The sequence below is a fragment of a genome, unplaced genomic scaffold (assembly GCF_019419815.1).
Source record: "Pyrus x bretschneideri cultivar Hongxiangsu unplaced genomic scaffold, Pyrus_bretschneideri_v1 Contig57, whole genome shotgun sequence".
In the NCBI taxonomy this organism is placed as follows: domain Eukaryota; kingdom Viridiplantae; phylum Streptophyta; class Magnoliopsida; order Rosales; family Rosaceae; genus Pyrus; species Pyrus x bretschneideri.
This window is the reverse complement of record NW_025999795.1, coordinates 1,136,757-1,156,946: the sequence shown is the minus strand read 5'-3', so window position 1 is coordinate 1,156,946 and position 20,190 is coordinate 1,136,757. Positions and strand designations below refer to the sequence as shown.

At 38.3% G+C, this 20,190-nt stretch overlaps 2 protein-coding genes and 1 long non-coding RNA gene across 5 annotated transcripts; 2 read left to right on the top strand and 1 right to left on the bottom strand.

The window, feature by feature from the left end:
• Nucleotides 1-7,845: 7,845 nt before the first annotated feature.
• Nucleotides 7,846-8,400, bottom strand: LOC103943532. The gene has a single exon (XM_009353839.2). The coding sequence runs from the start codon at nucleotides 8,398-8,400 to the stop codon at nucleotides 7,846-7,848; it is 555 nt and encodes a 184-aa protein (XP_009352114.2).
• Nucleotides 8,401-13,516: 5,116 nt separating this feature from the next.
• Nucleotides 13,517-14,538, top strand: LOC103964364 (acidic endochitinase SE2). Its single transcript, XM_009377294.3, has one exon. It carries the CDS (start codon nucleotides 13,532-13,534, stop codon nucleotides 14,426-14,428), a length of 897 nt encoding a protein of 298 aa, XP_009375569.2. The 5' UTR covers nucleotides 13,517-13,531; the 3' UTR covers nucleotides 14,429-14,538.
• Nucleotides 14,539-17,999: 3,461 nt separating this feature from the next.
• On the top strand, nucleotides 18,000-19,975 carry LOC108867283. Of its 3 annotated transcripts, XR_007253390.1 has the most exons (7): nucleotides 18,000-18,331; nucleotides 18,442-18,659; nucleotides 18,753-18,843; nucleotides 18,980-19,035; nucleotides 19,161-19,253; nucleotides 19,329-19,408; nucleotides 19,772-19,975. It is a non-coding gene; the product is annotated as an uncharacterized LOC108867283 (long non-coding RNA). The 3 variants fall into 3 exon arrangements; XR_007253389.1 differs by having other exon boundaries at nucleotides 18,442-18,898; XR_007253388.1 differs by having other exon boundaries at nucleotides 18,001-18,331; nucleotides 18,442-18,843.
• The last annotated feature ends 215 nt before the right edge of the window (nucleotides 19,976-20,190 follow it).

Here is a 20,190-nt window from a genome sequence, read left to right as displayed (position 1 = left end):
TAAAAGTGTCTAAGTACCAGAATGCGCTACAAGTGGGAGCGAACCCATTTCACATGCGATGTCAGAGCATAAGTAAGGTGCAATAGTGTGGGTAAGAATCATACCCTTAGAAATATCCATCAATACTAAGATTCGCCTAAGATTCGCCACAGATTCTTGTCGATACAAACTCAGCAGCTAAAACCTGGAGGGCACCAAACAAAAGGTGTGAGTAAGCAATAAAACTAAGCTTCCCAAAGTTATTACCTCTCTAAAAGTAATGCCCCTAAATGTAAAACCCGTATCGTTTTCCATAAGACAGTACCACATATATACATATATCCAAACCATACTCAGAAATGACCAAAACCACGGTTTGCCATCAACTCCACCATACATTAATAAGTAGGCCAAATGAACTAAATCAATACAAAGTGATATATTAGTCAGAGTCATCTAAAATGACATGTACAACTTATCCATATCTCATCAATCATGGCTAGCATATAAGTCAGAGTCACCTATAGTGACCTGTACGACTTATCCATATCTCATCAATCCTGGCTAGCATATAAGTCGGAGTCACCTATAGTGACCTGTACGACTTATCCATATCTCATCAATTCTGGCTAGCATATAAGTCGGAGTCACCTATAGTGACCTGTACGACTTATCCATATCTCATCAATCCTGGCTAGCCAATAGCTCAATAAGTATACCTGCACACGAGTCGGAACCACCTAAAGTGGTCTGTATGACAGGACTGGGTGTAAATAAATATGCTCAAGTGCTACGATCACGTGAAGACTGGGCGAATAATTGCGGGTCACCTACGAGTCGAAACCACCTAAAGTGGTCTGTACGACAGGACTGTGCACCTACCTTGAATCCAAGGTGAGCGTAAGGTGCGGGAGGTGAACATCACGTGAAGGACTGTGCCCTGGCCACGGGCGGGAGCACTAACACCGGGGTGCAGGTTTATGAGCTCTCAATGCATCTCAATATAACATGTGGAACTCATGGCAACCAATACGACAGTATCGAAGTTGCCTAACACATAATTGTAGTCATGCTATAACTCAATCGATTCAACTAATACCATAAACTCACCTGAGTGTCCTGAGTTCACCTTTGCACTCGAAAGCATTCCCAATAATTATATGCAAGTAATATACATATGAATATACCATGATGCAATCTAATACTCAACCATGTCCTAGCATTTTCAATTATAAACAATACAGTGAGAAGTGTACAATCAATAACGCCCTACTCCCAAACTACTTATTTTCAGGGATAATTATCCATAACAACCCAATTAACACTAATTTAACTAACTAATTCATAAAAATAAAACTTGCCTTTACCAATTTCCTTCGCATTACTCAATTTCCCAAGCAAGGCTTTTGTCTCAAATATTTTATGGCTGCATCTAACGTCTCGTTAGACTGAATACGTACCCTAAACAGGGATCAAGCCATTCGTAGTTCATATAGTACTTCAAGCATTCACAATAATTATATATGAAAGTAATATACCTAATCAATTTAAAAGTGTGGATAGAACTCTCAACAATATGTACGATAAAAAGGAAAAGATCCACTTACCTGGAGTCCACGCTATGATTCTCTAGCGCACACATCGAGGCGTCCTGAATGATTGGTCCTTGTGACCAATTATCAAATCACATCTCAGAACTCTTATTCGAAGAATACGTAATTCACATAAAACACAACCTCAATGACATTCTAAAATAGTTTAGGACCCATTGACCACAAGTCAACCGTCGATCAAAGATCGACGGTAGGGTTTACAACCCTGTATAACTTGACCCGGAAGATCCGCATATCAGATTTCCAATCTGCAACTCCCAACGATCCACAATATGTTTATAGAATAACATATTAAAATTTCATTACGATCCAACGGTCAGATCTCCGCCAATTGCCTAAAATAAGTGGCCGTGAACATTTATTTTACTAACTTACAAATCCAATTCAGGAAGATCTGTAAGTCGGATTCCCGATCCATAAATTCAAATGACCAAACTGAATTCAAGACATTTGACATAGCCTAAAAATAGCATTGGCGGCCCACTGGCCACGCGCTGCCGCACGCGCCGCCGTGGGTGGCGGTCGGCCGCCCCGACTTGCCGGAAAATCCAACTATTTCCAAAAATTCTCAAACTTCACAGAAATGAAGATCTTAGTGAGTGGAGCAACTTTCATACCTGCCACGAAATCCAAAAGTGGACGGAAGATGGTCAATTTTGCCCACAAAGTCGGCGGGTGCCTAAAACTTCCCGACGTCGATTCGTCGTCTACGGTGGTCCAACGGGGTCAAGGTTGGTTGGGTTTTGCTCCTGGGATGATGGGCTACAAAGCCCAAGTGGTGGCATCGGCCATCGCTTTGCCGATTTGCCGGAAAATCGAAAAGGGTGGCCGGAGCACCATTGATTTTCATCAACTTTCGTGGCCTCAAACCGCCACATACCATGGTTAGTCAAGGTGGTTCTTGGGTGGGTTTTGTAGAGGGGAATGAGAGCTTCAAGATGGTGGTGGTGGCATTGAAAAACTCCACCGGAGTTGGCCGGAATCGGCCTTGGAAAATGGACTCGCGGTGGTGCGGGTATGGGTGCACGGGAAGCTTTCCCCCCTTTTTTTTTTTTTTTTTTCTTTTCTTTTCTTCTTTCTTTCTGATTGGCTGCAAGCTTCACTTCTCTCTTCTAATTGGCTCCTTGTCCCTTTAATTTAATTGGTCCACTAATCCCACAAGGTGGGAATTCAAATATTTAAATAACCAATTTCAAACGTCCATAAGTATACCGTTATAATCCGGACTCGCAAACGGTTTTCGCCTATACGTTCATACCAATGAGTACTACGAGGATATGCTAAAAGAATAAGTCTCACATCTCTCAAGTCGATGGTCAACAGAAGTCAAAGTCCTTGCCTCTAGGGCAATTTCGTAAATTCACGCTTTTAAAATAAAATAAAAACGTAAAATTTGGAACGGGTTGTTACACTGCACGCTCACCTTGGATCCAAGGCAGGTGCCAGCCTGTCGTACAGACCACATTAGGTGGTTTCGACTCGTAGGTGATTTGCGATACTTCGCATAGCCTTCAAATGATCGTAGCACTTGAGCATATCTATTTACACTCAGCCTATCATACAGACCACATTAGGTGGTTCCGACTCATGTGCAGGTTTAGAGCCGTACAGGTCACATTAGGTGACTCTGGCTGTCATATCATTTTTACATTGATTTATATATCCTGGCTTACATATTTACTGTTGAGATGCTTGACATGGCATATACTTGATTTACACTATTTTGAGCAAGATTTTTATATACGTATGTATTACTATTTTCTAGGAAAATTATACGGGTTTTACAGTGAGGGATTATTATTTTCAGAAAAGAGAAATGTGTTTTCTAAAGCTTTGTTTTTGCCTACTCACCCTTCTGTTTTTCGCACCTCCAGGTTCTAACGGCAAAGTTTTCGTACCAATGAGGATTCTTGGCGAATCTCAGTATAGGTGGCTACCTTTAAGGGTATGTTCCTTACCCACACTACTGTGCTTTACTTATGCTCTGATGTCACGTGCGAAAGGGTTCATTCCAGTTCACAGCACACTCTTGTCTTTAGACACTTTTAGGTTTAAATTTATTCACATTTTCCACATCATTATACTTTATGGCTTTGTCACTTTTTAGGTGTTTGCCAACACATCTCGATTCAGAGTCCTAGTGGACATTTCGGGTCGGGGTGTGTCAGCCGTCGGCCATAACTTATAGCCCAACGGCTAGAATTTTTGGACCATTGGTTGATCCAACGGTCCATATTCAAATTTTGTTTTTTTAAGTGTTATTTTAAAATACATTGAATCCAACGGCTGAAATCGAATATAATCAAATATAATGATAAAAAAAAGATCTAACGGCCCAAATTGAAATTCAACGGCTAAAATAATTAAAAAAAAATATTTAACTCAAAATTCATCCAAAAACTCTATAAATACCTATGTATTTGTTCAAACATCCTCACAAAACTCAATTTCCTCCTATAATTCTTCCAATTTTTCTTTCTACCATTTCTTTCCATTTCCAAATTGTTCAACATGGCAAGAGAGCATATTAGAGGTCGTAATTGGACCTGTGAGGAAGATGTTGCTTTATACTTGGCATGAGTTTCTTTTAATGAAGATGGTGTAGTTGGCACAAATCAAAATAAAAAGGTTTTGTGGGATAAAATCATTGCAAAGTTTCAAGAAAACTACAATGATGGCAGGAGGGACGGTGGTGGTGTTTACGATTGGTGGAAGACTATCAACAAAGCATGCACTTTATGGAAGGGAAGCTTGGAGAGAGCCGTGGTTGGCATGGCTAGTGGAAGAAGCACCATAGAAATTGTGAGTTTTTTTTCTTGATATTTTATTTCATGTACATAATATTATTTTGCAACTAATTGTTTTTATGTATTTTTTTCAAAGGGTGACAAAGCATTGGAAATTTACAAGACAAGAATAACACCAAAAAAATCAAGTTTTTAAGTTGCAACATGCTTGGGACGTCCTCAAGGATTGTCCGAGGTGGGGAACCGATGTGGACCAACAATGGGGAAGATTATTTCAACGTAAAGCCGCACCGAAAAATGCCAGAGATGAAGGTGTCAATGAAGATGTCGATGAAATGACCCAAACTCCTTCTTTTGCAAGGCCCTCGGGAAGAGATAAGCAAAAAGAAGCAAAGAGACAAGGGAAGTCTCAAGATCTTTCAAGTGGACACATTGCTACCAAAATTGCAAAATTGAGCAAAACTCATAGCGTTCGCTAAGAAGAAACAGCCCGAATGCATTTGCAAATGAAGGAATAAGGGGATAGGGAGCAAGAGAGGTACGAAATAAATTTGATGATGGATGACCTTAAAAAATACACTCCAAAGAGAAAGAAGTACTTACGTGGTAAGCAAAGAAAAATTTTGCAAAGGGATGTCAGAATGAGTATATTTCAAGACGATAATTCATCTCAAGGTTATATTCCAAGTCCACCATCACCAAATCAAGATGGTGGATATCATTATTAAGTTTGGAGGAGGATTCTCTACCCTTCTAATCTCTCTACCCTTCCATCCCCTCCTATTTGAACAGTCACGGTTAAGCCACGTCAACATCTTATATTGATTTTTTTATAGAGATAATAAGACAAAAAGCAATGTGTGAGAGAAGGGGATGAAAGGGGATGAGAATATGAGGGTAGAGAATCCTCCTCAATTAAGTTTATGTAGTTTATGAATTTTCAATTGTATTAAGTTTATGTGGTTTATTAATTGTCGTTTGTATTAAGTTTATGTACTTTATTAATTGTTGTGTGTATTAATTATTATTTCTATTAATTTAGATGCCTTCAATAATTATTGTACTCATTATTCCACACTTTAATGTAGAATAGATGCCTTCAATAATTCAACATCCATTCAATAATTTATCCAATGTACAACACGAAATACTTTGCACAAGAAGACACTTAAATTTATTATTAGAAAATATGAATATAGTACACTTAAAATTATTACATAAATACTCAACTAACATCATCAATGTTCACCTTCTTAGAGCCATACATGCTCAACCAAATCCTTGAGGAGTGTGTCATGATCTTGAGGAGCTTGAATTCTATTTAAACGTCTCATATAATCACTCAATGTGACCCTATCCTGTCGGGTCTCATATGTGGTTTCAACGAGATATTCAACATCACTTGCAATACCTCTTGTATGTGTTGGTTGGTCATCATCCACATTTTCGTCTGAATCTTCTTCAATTTCGATGTACTCGTCTTCCATAATCATGTTGTGCAAAATTATGCACATCATCATGATTGAATGAAGGTCTTCGGTATGCCAAAGTCATGTAGACCTTTTAAAAATGGCAAATTAAGCTTGTAGGATCCTTAACGCTCTTTCCACATCCTTTATGTAAGACTCTTGCCTCTGCGAAAATAATTTCTTCTTTGCACTATCGGGATGAGAAAAACTTTTAACAAAGGTAGACCAACTAGGATAAATACCATCAATTAAGTAGTAACCTAGCTCATACCTATTACCATTTACCTTGTACTGAAATTTTGGAGCCGATCTATTGATAACATCATCGAACAAAGGAGAAGACCAAAGAACATTGATATCATTGTTTGATCCAGGAACGCCGAAGAATGCAAGCTAAATTCATGTGTCGTAAGACGTCATAGCCTTGAGCACGATGGTTGACTTGTTATGACGGCCTTTGAATTGGCCAGCCCAAGCAGTAGGACAGTTTTTCCACTCATAATGCATACAATTGAGACTTTCTATCATGCCAGGGAAGCCTTTTTTGTCTGCTTTGCACAGAAGCCTCTTCAAGTCTTCATGATTTAGCTTGTAGAGGTATGTGGCTCTATATATGGCTAGAATTGCCTGACAAAAGCGCTTCAGGTTCTCAATAGCAGTAGTCTCCGCAAGTCGGCAATACTCGTTAGTTGAGTCTACAAAGCACTCATTAGCTAGCATCCGAAATGCAGATGTGAACTTCTAATGAGGTGATAAACTTTGTCAGCCTACGACATCTATCTTCCTTGCAAAGTAGTGGTTATGATTGACAATTGTGTTCAATATGCTTTCAAAAAGCACTATCCTTGTCCAAAACCGCCTCCCGAAAATCATGAGTAGGAAATCTTGGACGCTCGATGAAATAATCTTTCATCATTCGATCATGACACTCTTCTCTATCACACTACACAAATGAACGCCTCATGACAGAACCATGATGGCTAGATTCAGCATGGTGCTCATATTGCATGAGCGAGTTTGCAAGTTCAACTTTGACATTGATCATTTTAGCATCCTCAATGTCAAGCCTTGCTTGGTATTGTGCTATCTGCATTTCCCTACTACGCCTTCTTCTATCACCTATTGATGAGATATTGAGGATTTTTAGGAAACAAAAACACTTTGAAAGTTGAAAGATTGGTGAATATAGAGAATGATTGAAGGTTGAAAGTTTATGTGATCAACTGATATTGGACCTGTGTTTATATAGAGGATGAAAGTTGAACGATTGGTGAAAGTTGAAAGTTTGGTGAAAGTTGAACGGTTGGTGAAAGTTAAAAGTTTGGTGAAAGTCGAATTTATCACTTAAATTTATTACTAGAAAATATGAACATAGTACACTTAAAATTATTACATAAATACTCAACTAACATCATTAATGTTCACCTTCTCAGAGCCATACATGCTCAACCAAATCCTTACGGAGTGTGTCATGACCTTGAAGAGCTTGAATTCTATTTAAACGTCTCATATAATCACTCAATATGACCCTTTCCTATCGGGTCTCATATGTGGTTTCAGCGAGATATTCAACATCACTTGTAATACCTCTCGCATGTGTTGGTTGGTCATCATCCACATCTTCGTCTAAATCTTCTACAATTTCGATGTACTCGTCTTCCATAATCATGTTGTGCAAAATTATGCACATCATCATGATTGAATAGAGGTCTTCTGTATGCCAAAGTTATACAGGCTTTTTAACAATAGCCAATCGAGCTTGTAGGATCCCGAACATTTTTTCCACATCCTTTATGTAAGATTCTTGCCTCTGCAAAAATAATTTCTTCTTTACACTATCGGGATGAGAAAATTTTTGACAAAGGTAGACCAACTAGGATAAATACCATCAATTAGGCAGTAACTTAGCTCATACCTATTACCATTTACCTTGTACTGAAATTTTGGTGCTCATCCATTGGCAACATCATCGAATAAAGGAGAAGACCAAAGAACGTTGATATCGTTGTTTGTTCCAGGAGCGCCGAAGAATGCATGCTAAATCCATGTGTCGTAAGACGCCACAGCCTTGAGCACGGTGATTGACTTGTTATGACGGCCTTTGAATTGGCTAGCCCAAGCAGTATGACAATTCTTCCACTCCCAATGCATACAATCGAGACTTTCTATCATGCTAGGGAATCTTCTTTTGTCTGCCTTGCATAGAAGTCTTTTCAAGTGTTCACGATTTAGCTTACGGAGGTATGTGGCTCTATATATGGCTTGAATTGCCTGACAAAAACGCTTCAGGTTCTCTATAGCAGTAGTCTCCGCAAGCCGGCAATAGTTGTTAGTTGAGTCTGCCGAGCACCCATTAGCTAACATCCAAAATGCAGATGTGAGCTTCTGACGAGGTGATATCCGAAATGCAGATGTGAGCTTCTGACGAGGTGATAAACTTTGTCGGCCTACGACATCTATCTTCCTTGCGAAGTAGTGGTCATGATTGACAACTGCGTTCAATATGCTTTCAAAAAGCACTATCCTCGTCCAAAACCGCCTCCAAAAATCATGAGCAGGAAATCTCGGACGCTCGATGAAATAATCTTTCATCATTCGGTCATGACACTTTTCTCTATCATGCTACACAAATGAACGCCCCGTGACAGAACCATGATGGCTAGATTCAGCATGGTGCTCATATTGCATAAGCGAGTTTGCAAGTTCAACTTCGACATTGATCATTTCAACATCCTCAATGTCAAGACTTGCTTGGTATTGTACCATCTACATTGCCCTATTACGCCTTCTTCTATCACACATTGATGAAACATTGAGGATTTTTAGAAAACAAAAACACTTTAAAAGTTGAAAGATTGGTGAATATAGAGGATGATTGAAGGTTGAAAGATTATGTGATCAACTGATATTGGACCTGTGTTTATATAGAGGATGAAAGTTGAACGATTGGTGAAAGTTGAAAGTTTGGTGAAAGTTGAACGGTTGGTGAAACTTAAAAGTTTGGTGAAAGTTGAAAGATTGGTGAAAGTTGAAGGCTTGCTTTGTGGAAAGATTTAGTGATTTTTCAATATTTAAATATTTTTAGATTAAAATGTTCATAAAATTAATTTACGAAGTCTACATAATTTTTTTTTTAAAGTTAATTTAAGAAAAAAAATTAGTCAAAGTTCATTCTTTAAAAATCTCAGGCTAAAATTTTAGAACATAAGAGTTGGAGCAGAAAAACTGTTCTTGGGCTAAAAAAATTTGGTTTTTAGCCCAATAATCGGAGATGGTCTAAAAGTATTTTAACAAATTTAGAAGCAGTCCAAACAGGTCCTTGATGAGATTAAAACGTTTCCTTTACCGCCAAAATTTGGTTTCCCGCGCAAGCATCTACCGTATCGTCGTTTTTCAACCAAAACGACTGCGTATTCGGTTTACTGTTCCTTAATTCCACATTTGCATCTCCCTTCTTCTCTGCAACCAAAGTCCGTCTCTTTCTCCTCCTGCAAATGCGATGGCATCTGATCGGAGCTCCGGCGACCCAATCGCCGACTGCGGCAAAACGCAGCGCATCGTCCTCTTCATAGACCTCAACCCACTCCTCCACCTTCAAAACCCAGCTCCATTTCTCAAAGCCCTCCTCGCCCGTCTGTGTGTCTGCAAACTGTTTGACAGAATTCCTGAATGTGGGTGTGGGTGACGAGTCTTTGGAAAATGTGAATGCGTTTTCTGAGAGATTTCGGGGTTTCTATGAGAATGTGAACGATGCATTTCTGAGTAGAGATATTCAGTGTAGCTGGGTTGATGTCAGGTATGAATTAGAATGTGGTGAGGGTAAGGTTGGGAACGATGAGGATAAGACGAGATTTGGGCTTTTCAAGAGTGGGGTTAGGAGTTTGGGATGGGGATTTGGCTCGACTGGTTCGATTATTCTTGGTTCTGCTCTTGTTCCTTTTGGTTTGATTTATCCAGAGATTGGGATTTCATCCAAGTTTTTCGGTTGTGATGATAGTCATAAGAAAGTCAATGCGCATTTGAGTCTCGAGATCTTAGATGTAAGTGGGAAGCCTTTGGAATGCAAGTTTTGTGATCTTCAATTGGTTGATTTGAAGATGTTGCCTAGAAATCCTAAATTCACAAACAAAAGGTGGTAAACTGAGAGAATTGTTCTGGTGGAATTTTGGCAAAGGCGTGACAAAGTTCCAGGTTAAGGCTTTGCAAAAGTACAATAGTTCATCCATATATTGGTTAAATAAAAAGCGGGAAACAGACGCCCCTTCAGAGAGTCAAACTTCCCTTGTAAAATCTGGTGCTACTGGTGATTTGGTTGCTGCTGAGAGATCCCAAGGATATCAATGCAAGGCAGAAAAGCTCTGCCCTGTCTGTTAAAGCATCTGATTCAGAATCCGGATGGAGATACTTTTCCTTCACCTAGTACTAGATATGAATTGCAGATTTTTTTCTGGATGGAGATACTACAATCAGAGGTTGGTGCAAGTATTGCTGAATCTACGAAACAGAAATTTGTAAAACAGATTTGCTCGTTTTTGGAGAAAATTCGATATCATCTGGACGGCTTCTTTGGTGACCGCAGTGTAGATGATTATGTTGAAAAGATCATAAAAAGCAGGTAATAAATCTGTACCACAGTTGAAAACCCCTACCTTTGAAATTATTCTTTACTTTATATAATGGATGTTTAACTGAGGCATTATGGCTTTCGCTGAAAGGCTATAGCACATGCTACATTCAGTCTATCATTCATGTCTCAACAAATACACATTTCCGGTGCCACTGTGTTCCACTTTCCTGTGGGATATTACTTCCTGTCTAACAAATCATGTCCTACTTACCTTTGCAACAGTGCTAAATAAGGAAGGTGGTTATCTTTATAATCTTAGATGAGTTAAGTGTCTTTCCTTATCAGTGTAGATTTACAGGATATAGGCCAGTTATGCGCACATCGTACCCATGTTTTTCTGAACGAGTGAGGAATATGTTTATGTAGCTTAAATAATTCATTCCTGCAATTAGTTTTCCGGAAGTACATGCGCAGGCGATCAATTTTTGTTTGAGATGGAAAATTAACTTAAGCAGATAGATTAATCTTTGAATTTGGAAATTTTCGAGTACTGTGAGACATTTGAAGATGTGGTTCACAAAATCTATACGATAATGGATTTGTTGCTGTTTGCTGATGAGGAAGAACTCCCTAATAGTTTACTCAACAGCGAGGATAGCAATCGATCCTGTAAAGAAAAACCAAAGAGTGTCGAAGTGGATGAAAGTATAGAATCTGGGACTCATTATCAGCAGAAGGTGAGTCTCTTCGTCCGCTGAAAACTGATATTGGAAGTCCAAGTGCCGAAGAGATCAAACAAAAGGACGACCATGCTGGCAAGTTACTTGAAGCTCAAGAGAAAAGAGAGAGGGCTCGGAGATTCGCTTCATCCACAAGATGGATGCCCGATCTGCAGAGAGTGTGGGCCCCAAAACAGCTGAAACCATTGAAACCAAAGTCAAATCCGCTTCGAAAGCTGTTTAGAAGGAAGGATCATAGAGGTTCATGTGATGATAGAGTATGTGAAACCCCAATGACAGGAATCAAACGTTCATGCTCGCAATGCAGCTGGGATGACGATGAAGATTACCGAGAATACAGTAGCCAGCCGTGCGGCTCTGTTTCGAAAGCATTGTTCCAGGATGATGACCAGTGAACTTAAACTTCATCGAGACATGGAAAAAGCATATACATACCAAAAACAGCAGAAAAAAACCATTTAAAGTGCCAGCTTCTGTTGTTTAACTCTAATTGTCATTAATTTTCTGTAAATCAGTTCCATTTTTTTCTTTTGTGATTTGCAACATGAAATTGTTGGTATCACTGAGCTACTATTCCATTTGTTCAGTTCTATACATTTCCGAATTCGAACAAAAAAATTATTAATAAAAATGTGTGATTTTTTATTTTCTGGAACCGTCACATCCCTCTTGAATTTTTCATACTAGAGAAACTTCAACTAGGTAATCCCATCTCGTTTTTCGTAGGGCACATGCTATTCATTTGTAGACCACATCTCACCAAAACACGAGCCTTTATGTATTCTAGTCTCATCTAACTTTGCATTAGTCTCTTTAATATGATAGTCGCCCTTAAGTGGCAGTCCTACTGAAGTTTTTCTGAAAGATTTGACATTCTATTTGCATGCACTGGATATTAAACATGTGGGTCTAAACCAATGTTTAAAATCTCGATATAGTTGAAAAGTCTTCAATGGAAATTTACAAAGGGGTAAGTATATCAAGTATCAACTCATTCAGATTTAGTCGAAATTAAAGAAAAAATTTATAAAAAAAATTCTAAAGTTTGAAATCTGCAATAGGTTTCAACAAAATTTTGTAGTTAATTGGTAAATATTATCGATATTTATTGTTTTCTTATATCTCGCCGATATAGGGTGAAGTTTGCATTTCACCCTTCTTTCCCTTATGGACCCTTAATTTTAAGGATATTTCAACGAGAATATCGACAATGCCGTGGATATTTTAAACATTGGTGACTGGTCTAAACTAAACTTACCCAAACCCATTTTCACATCACCACAATCCAATTCATGAGTGCTGTTACTTGCTAAATGTTGCCCCATACACGAGTCATTAACTCGTTTAGAAAGTGTTTTTAAATGACTGAAATCACTTGAAAAAATATTTTTGAACTCCAAAAGCACTTGAAGTATTTCATCAAAGAAGCACTAGTTTAAATGCTTTTGGAGGATTAACTTGCATTTTTATTCACGATTAGCTGTATAAACATTTTTTTTTCTTTCTAAAATCGCTTTTAGTAATTTGAAAGTACTCCCTAAACGTGTTCTAAATTTTATCTGAAAATTTTTTCGGGCTGCGAAATTAAAGCATCGTGATTAGATCGAAGTCCTTGGCCAATGGCCACCTCAGCTAAAATCCAAGATGTATATAGCAGTAATCAATTTTGGTTACAAGCATATTCCGTTTGGTTTCTATCCGCAAACTTCCAAAACGTTCAATTGATGTTAAAACACTTTGTATATCGGGTTGTGTTTTCAACACACTAAATTTTTTTGACGATGACAATGCTGTGTTGATTCCCCACATATTGTTTTATGATTATCTCATCTACGGACTATGCATACAGCTATGACCTTTCATCAGACTTTTTGTCAAATTTGATGGCTTTTTTCACGTAATTAAGCAGTTAAGGTCACTCTTCATAACTATCTTCTAGTTTCAGGATCTCTCAATTAGCATGTTATAATTCTCTCTAGAAGTAATTTTTCTTTAAATATTATTTTGGAAGTGCCTTTAAAACAAGTAAAGAAGTTTTAATGGATTTTTAGGTTGAAAAAACATTTAAAGTGTTTTTAAAAAAAAACACACGCGAAACACCTCAAGTGTTTTTTCCAAAAGCACTTGCATTCTTATGAAAAGTATAAGAAGCGCTTACGTGTGTAAGTGGTTTTTGAAGAAAGCATTTCCAACCCGACCTAACTTAATCGACGTTTTATGTGAAACGTGGACTAAACAGGCCCTAGCTAACTTGATTGACGAGGTTCCAAGAAGAAGACTGGCACCCATTTCTTACCGCAAAACACGTCTGTCATACTTTTCTTCCCCTAAACCTTATCCAATAAGTCTCTTGCATCTATAAGTACATGTCTCACCCAAGCACTTTGAGCAACAACCCAAAAAAACACATACAAAAATGGCATCCAAAACACGAACCCTAGCCCTAACTCTGTACCTCTTGATCCTCATTTCTTCATGCAAGTCCTCCCAAGCCGCCGGAATTGCGATCTATTGGGGCCAAAATGGCAACGAAGGAACCCTAGCAGATGCTTGCAACTCAGGCAACTACCAGTTTGTTAACATAGCTTTCCTCACTACTTTCGGAAACAACCAAACCCCTGTCCTAAACCTCGCCGGCCACTGCGACCCCGCTAGTGGTACTTGCACGGGGCTGAGTGCCGACATCAGAACCTGCCAATCAAAAAACATAAAAGTCCTCCTCTCGATTGGAGGGGCCTCTGGAAGTTACTCTCTCACTTCAGCTGATGATGCAAGGCAAGTTGCTGATTACATCTGGAACAACTTCTTAGGTGGTCAGTCAGCTTCGCGCCCGCTTGGGGACGCAGTTTTGGACGGCGTTGATTTTGACATTGAGGCGGGTGGTGGGCAGTTCTATGATGAGCTCGCCAGGTCACTCAACGGACACAACGGGCAGGCAAAAACGGTCTATTTAGCCGCAGCTCCACAATGTCCGATCCCGGATGCTCACCTAGACAGCGCTATCCAAACCGGTTTATTTGACTACGTTTGGGTTCAGTTCTACAACAACCCCCCATGCCAGTATGCAGACGGTAATGCCGACGCTCTTTTGAACAGTTGGAACCAATGGGCCTCGGTTCCAGCCACCCAGGTGTTCATGGGGTTACCGGCGTCTACTGATGCCGCGGGCAGCGGATTTATTCCTGCTGATGCTCTCAAGTCACAAGTCCTTCCAACAATTAAGAAATCGGCCAAGTATGGAGGAGTTATGCTTTGGAACAGGTGGTATGACATTAACAGCGGTTATAGTGGATCCATTAAGGACAGCATCTAATTAACTTCTCTGCCTCAATAGATGATACTACTTATAATAAAGTGTGTTGGGGATGATGACGCATCATTCCTCACCTTTTGAATAAAACATGCATATGTATTTTTGGGAGAGATATTTTACTTATTCAGAATTTGGGTAGTACAATACATTATATAAGTGAAGGCACATTTAAAAAAATAAAATTTTTCTTTACTTATATAATGACATGTGATGCATTATTCCGTATTTCTAATACACTAAAAAATCCTTGTATATTTTACAATAAAACATGTTATTGCATGTACTAATTTTTGAAATTGAATAAACTATGGTACATAAAGGGTGATGTGATAGTTACTATGAAATGAAGCTATACGTCCAAATAAATGAGTGAGGACCCTCTCTCCAAATAAATTGTCGGGTATCGTTGTCAATGGTTTTACATGATAGGTAGGCACTGTGTGTATGAAGGCTAACTAGCTCATATTGTAAAGGCTAGCTAGCTTTATACTTATCCAAAGGCTCTCTCAAATTTGGAATGAAAGTATCACATATTAGTATAAAGCTAGCCTTTGAATGAAAGTATCACGGGTGAAGTGGTACTACTGTATAACTTAATAACTTCTTGGAGAGATCACGTCCAATATTGTCCCAAAAAATTTTGAGCAGTACCATGGGTACTTTGGATGTTTAGACCATTAGATTTTGATTTTTATAGTTTCAAACAAAGATCTAACTATTGAAATACATAGAGTACTAAGTACTCGGAAGTACCCAATAAAGTCCCTCCAAAGTCTCCCATCTTGTTACGATGCCAAGTGACATCATTGTATTAGATAGGGAAGATATTTTTGTGGTTGCCGGCCGCTCCTGAGGCAACCGGGAGTGGGTATATTCCGACTGCTTTGCTGAATTCGGAAATTCTACCGACGATAAAGAAGTCGTCAAAGTATGGTGTTATTGTCCAAGTTGTGACGATAAAAGTGGATATAGTTCTTCCATCATCGGAAGTGTTTGACTTTTGTAACTCAATGTTTTGGTTAGTCCCTAAAAGATTATATCAAATAAATCGGATGTTATTATCCTAATAAGATAGGATGGTGCTATCTGTACATTCTGGTTTATCTTTTACATATTCTTTGTTAATTTTAGTCATTTGATCTTTTTAAATTCATTTGATCCAACGGTTTGTAATTAAAAGAGGTGTGTGAACAGCAACACCAATGAAATATTGGCGATTTGATAATTATACAATCGAATGTTGTTTAATTTTGTTTATGAAGTCCGTATTAACAATTTTTGTTTGACTTCTGACCTTTGTTAATAAACAAAAAATCTGCCTCATTTCGTCGAGACCAGTTCAAGCCCTAACCACAAACATCATATATAGAACAATTTTCACAAAAACACGGGACTCCCTCAATCTTAGTCCTGCGCTGGTCCAATGTGAGATCTACCCTAGTTAGTGTTCAACGGCCACGCGACAAACGGTAAGCGGCGGATATTAGAAGATGACGACCTGTTTCCTTAATCGAACTATTCAAAAAAATTTAGACAGTTTGAGTAAAAAGTTGACATTTCATTCAAACTACCAAATTTATGCTTTAACAACTTTACTGTTCTAAAACATACCCAAAAGTTAATTAGGGGGAAATCGGAATACAAAAAGAAGCACATCACAAAAGCTATCATTTGAAACTATCGTAGTGTAGACGAAGAAATCTACGTTACGAGGTCGAGTTTACCATCTCTGTTGCACCTAAACTTTGCGCACTTGAATGTAGTTGTGAGTGGATTGGAGCCACGAGATGGGTTGCCTGCCACTTTGAACGAGTGCGACCTCTTCTTCCTTCCTTTACCAATCCTTGCTCCTGTAAACTAAACACCAGAAAATGAACCATCAGTGCTGGCATGGTTGAATAGCATACGTCGCCATAAATTTAGGAAATATGCAGGAAAAAGGCACCTTCAGGACAGTCAAGGCATTGCTAAAGCTTGTTTCAGAATCTTCTGTGAACTCCATGTATATTGGACATACGCCTTGATACAAAGCCAGTCTCCGTTGTATGCTCTTACTGCATGGCAATCAAAGTACTTGCTAATGAATAGAACTTTCACAGCATATTTTGACTGATACAGTTACAAATTTTAACTAAATGCCTTTGTGACAGGTAAATTGAAAACTCACTCATTCGTGAAGGCAAATATGGTCCCGGTAGGTTGGTAATGGCTTAATAGAATAGCCATAAAACCAGTTTTGGTATAGACAACGATTGAGGTACGAAGAGTATTGGACATCATGGTTGCATGGTAAGCAAACATCTCACCATGTGTTTCTGCAGAAATAAAGACTTCAGAGTCAGTTGTAACTGAACGAATTTCCAACCAATTCTATTATGGCACTTTTAGTGTACCGGGTCGTGTTTCTGACACACAGACAAATTTTGGCCATGATAAGGCTGTGTTGATTCTCCACGTATTGTTTCATGATTATCTCATCTACTGACTATACATATAGCTATGACGTTCATCAGATTGTTTGTCAAATTTGATATTTTATTTCACCTAATTAAGTGGTTAAGGTCCCGCTTAATAACTATTTAGCTTTTAGTTTCGGAATCTCTCAAATTCTATATATACTAAAGCTCAGCGGATTGGCACTGTTCATTAACAGTGCCCATCCGATTTTGTCCCTCGCTTGCTGAGCAATTTTTTGCCCTTTTCTGGAATTATGCAGTGAGTTGGCCATTTTGCCCTTTCCGCTTTCTGGTGCCGTTCTCCATCATCTGCGGTTCTTTGCTTTTCAAAACCCAAACACATTTTTTAATCATTTTTTCCCTAGAACAATTATTTTTATAATTTTTACCCTTTTTGCGCCACAAACTATGTGGCTGGAGTTAACTACTGACAACTATAATCAATTGTTTTGTCCTGCAGTCCATTTTTTTATCATTTTTTTTTGTTCAAAAACCAATGTGTTTATCCATGGGGTAAAACAATTGGTGATTGTTTTGTTTATTATATATATAATTGTTTTTCTAAAGAACTCCCTCACTGGGTGTTGCAGCTCTCTCTGAAAGTGGGTTTTCTTTTCTATGCATGTTATTATTTTATTTCTCTCTCACTGTTTCTTATATCTACCTGTCCATTATCCGTGCTTTTTCCTCCTATCACTCTCAAGTCCAGTATTTAAAGCCTTTTCTGATTGCTTTTGATTTGCATTATGCCACGTGTTGATCATTCCCTTCCATTTGAGAAAGAGGCAGAGGAAAAGGGGGATGCCATTACCATTGCCTGGTGGTAGTAACGCAGGCCCATTCCTCAAAACAGAGATAATAAATGCAGAGTGGCAGAAAAAATATATATATATATATATGTATTATCTATATACTTAAACCCGGTGGAAATCACTGTTTATTAACAGTGCTCCACCAGTTGTGCCCCTCTTTCTCTTCATGTTTTTTCAGCTTTAGTGGGGTTGAAAGGTGAATTGGCCATTTTGCCCCTCTCTCATTTTTCTTTCCGTCTGTGCGTGCGTGTTGTCTTTTCTAGGGTTCCAGCTTCTTCCACTTTTATTTGCTGCAGCGTGTTAGTTCCACGTGTTGGTCATCGGGATCATTTGGCCCGTAGTGTCAGGATTTCTATTTGCTTCCAGTGGCTTCCAATTGCTTCTAATTGCTTTCATTTGCTTCATCTCTCCTGAAATGAACAAAAAAACCTGCGTTAATCCAACCTTAGAATCCCGAAACCAAAATTCATCCAGATCGTTCCAATCTCCAACGGCAAATCGAAATATCCAGTCGCTTGATTCTCCATCTAAAATGCCCACTCATCGTTGCCTTATCTCTGATTATTCAGTTGGCCGGCGACGGCTTCTAGGATTCTAGCTCGACTTCTCTTTCAAAACTCAGCTCGAGTGCTCGGGTATTTATTTTTGGGTGGCCTTTGCTCTGCAAATACAACTTATGTTTAAATTTTGGTTTTTGGTTTTTTTATTTTATTTTTAATTTTGACTGTTGTGTTTATGTGTTCAGATGCTCGATTTTCCGACATGGCGATTTCTGCTGATGACTAGAGAACTAGACCTTGCTACTATCGGATTCTTGAGTGAATTTGGTTTTCGTTTGTTTAGGGATTTTGTTTCCATTATCCGTTTTTCGACTGGTTGTGCATCTCTGTAAAGCTAGATCTGTAAACGTTTTTTCTGTTGTTTTGCATGGAACCAGAGCCTTTCCATGCTCGAGCTCCACAGGTATGGCACCGCCCTTTTACATGTTTTTGCTTTGATTCCAGTTTTTTCCAAGGCTGACGTGGCGATTCTCTGCGAGGATTGCAATGGGAGAAGGTGGCTGCTCTGTGATTTTTGCAAAGGGCAGAAAACGAATGTGAAATCCTAGACCAATCGAATCTACGGCCGATGCCCATCTTGCAGAACTGTGAGTTTTGAACTCCTCCTCACAAGGGAAAGCCTAATAACTTTTTGTTTCAGAGGTTTGATTTTTATGGAATTTGAAGTGAAACATTTGGTGCTTAATTTTTAGGTTTTTTTTAACATAAATTAATGTGTTATAGGCTATGTCAGAATAATGAAGGACCTAAGAGAGCTTTACTTGGAAGTAGAAGTCAAGGTAATTGTTTGCTCCCAATCCTCATCCTCTCTTCACGTTGTTTCTTTTTAAAGTAATTTTTCCACCCCTTAAGAACGTAAAATTTTATTTTCTTCTTTTCTTGATGGATATGCTTTTGTTTGTAGGTTGATCCAGTTGTTTCATTTTGTGAAGATGTGTAGCCTTTGTCAATCAAATGCTTTGCTGAAACATCCAATAAGAAGAATAAAATAACTATGGTAAGAAGCAACCTAATTTCAGAAATTTTATGTGATTCAGTTTTTAAATTATAATCTTCTAAAAACCTTTTGTAGATTGCTGAGCCATTGGAGAGAGGACTTGCTGAGGACATTGAGAATGTATATAAGCCACAGTGTTCGTTTCTGCAATGCAGGTTGAGTATGATATCCTAGATTTGATTTATGCCATCCATCGTGTTAAGTCGGTTAAATGTACTATTTGGCTTTTGGGGTTGAATAATGCGATCTGAATCTCGGGTTTAAAATTTTTGTAGCCTTGAGTTGATCTTGATCCAGAGCTAATGCAAATGGATTTTTATTATTCCTGTATATAAATGATGGCTGTTGAATTTTTTTTTTTTCATTTATTGATATCATAGTTTGCCATCGTCTGTCCAATTCATTCATGTAAAGTATTACTGCTAATTAATTACAACTGTATTGACATTTTGTTTCAGTTGTAACCTTTTTTTTTTTTTTTTTTTTTTCCCTGATGATCCAAATTGTTTTATATGCAGTGACTGCTTCAAGGAAAATGTGCTCTTATGGGATATTCTATGTTCATGTAACTGTCAATGGGGAATACTAGACTAGCCATTTTTGTAAATCAATGACAAGGCATTTCACAATGTCTTTTCTGTAAGTTACATAAACTTAGACAGCTTTGTAAAAATATTTGCTCCATTTTCTCCTTAATGTTTATCTTAGTCTTTGGTTATTTATATGTTAAAAATTTAGTCTATAGTTATAGTTTTGCTCCCGCAACAACGTGCGGGTAAAATTTACTAGTAGCATTCTATATTTGTCTCTGGAAGTAATTTTCCATTATGTGTCTGTTAGAAGTGTCTTTAAAACAAGTGTTTTTAGGTTGAGAAAACACTTAAAAATGCTTTCTAGAAAAAGCACACGCGAAGCACCTCGAGTGTTTTTTCTAAAA

Bases quoted from the DNA above. Each gene is read 5' to 3' on its own strand.
- LOC103943532 (XM_009353839.2), bottom strand. From the start codon at position 8,400: ATGAAAGATTATTTCATCGAGCGTCCGAGATTTCCTGCTCATGATTTT.
- LOC103964364 (XM_009377294.3), top strand. From the start codon at position 13,532: ATGGCATCCAAAACACGAACCCTAGCCCTAACTCTGTACCTCTTGATC.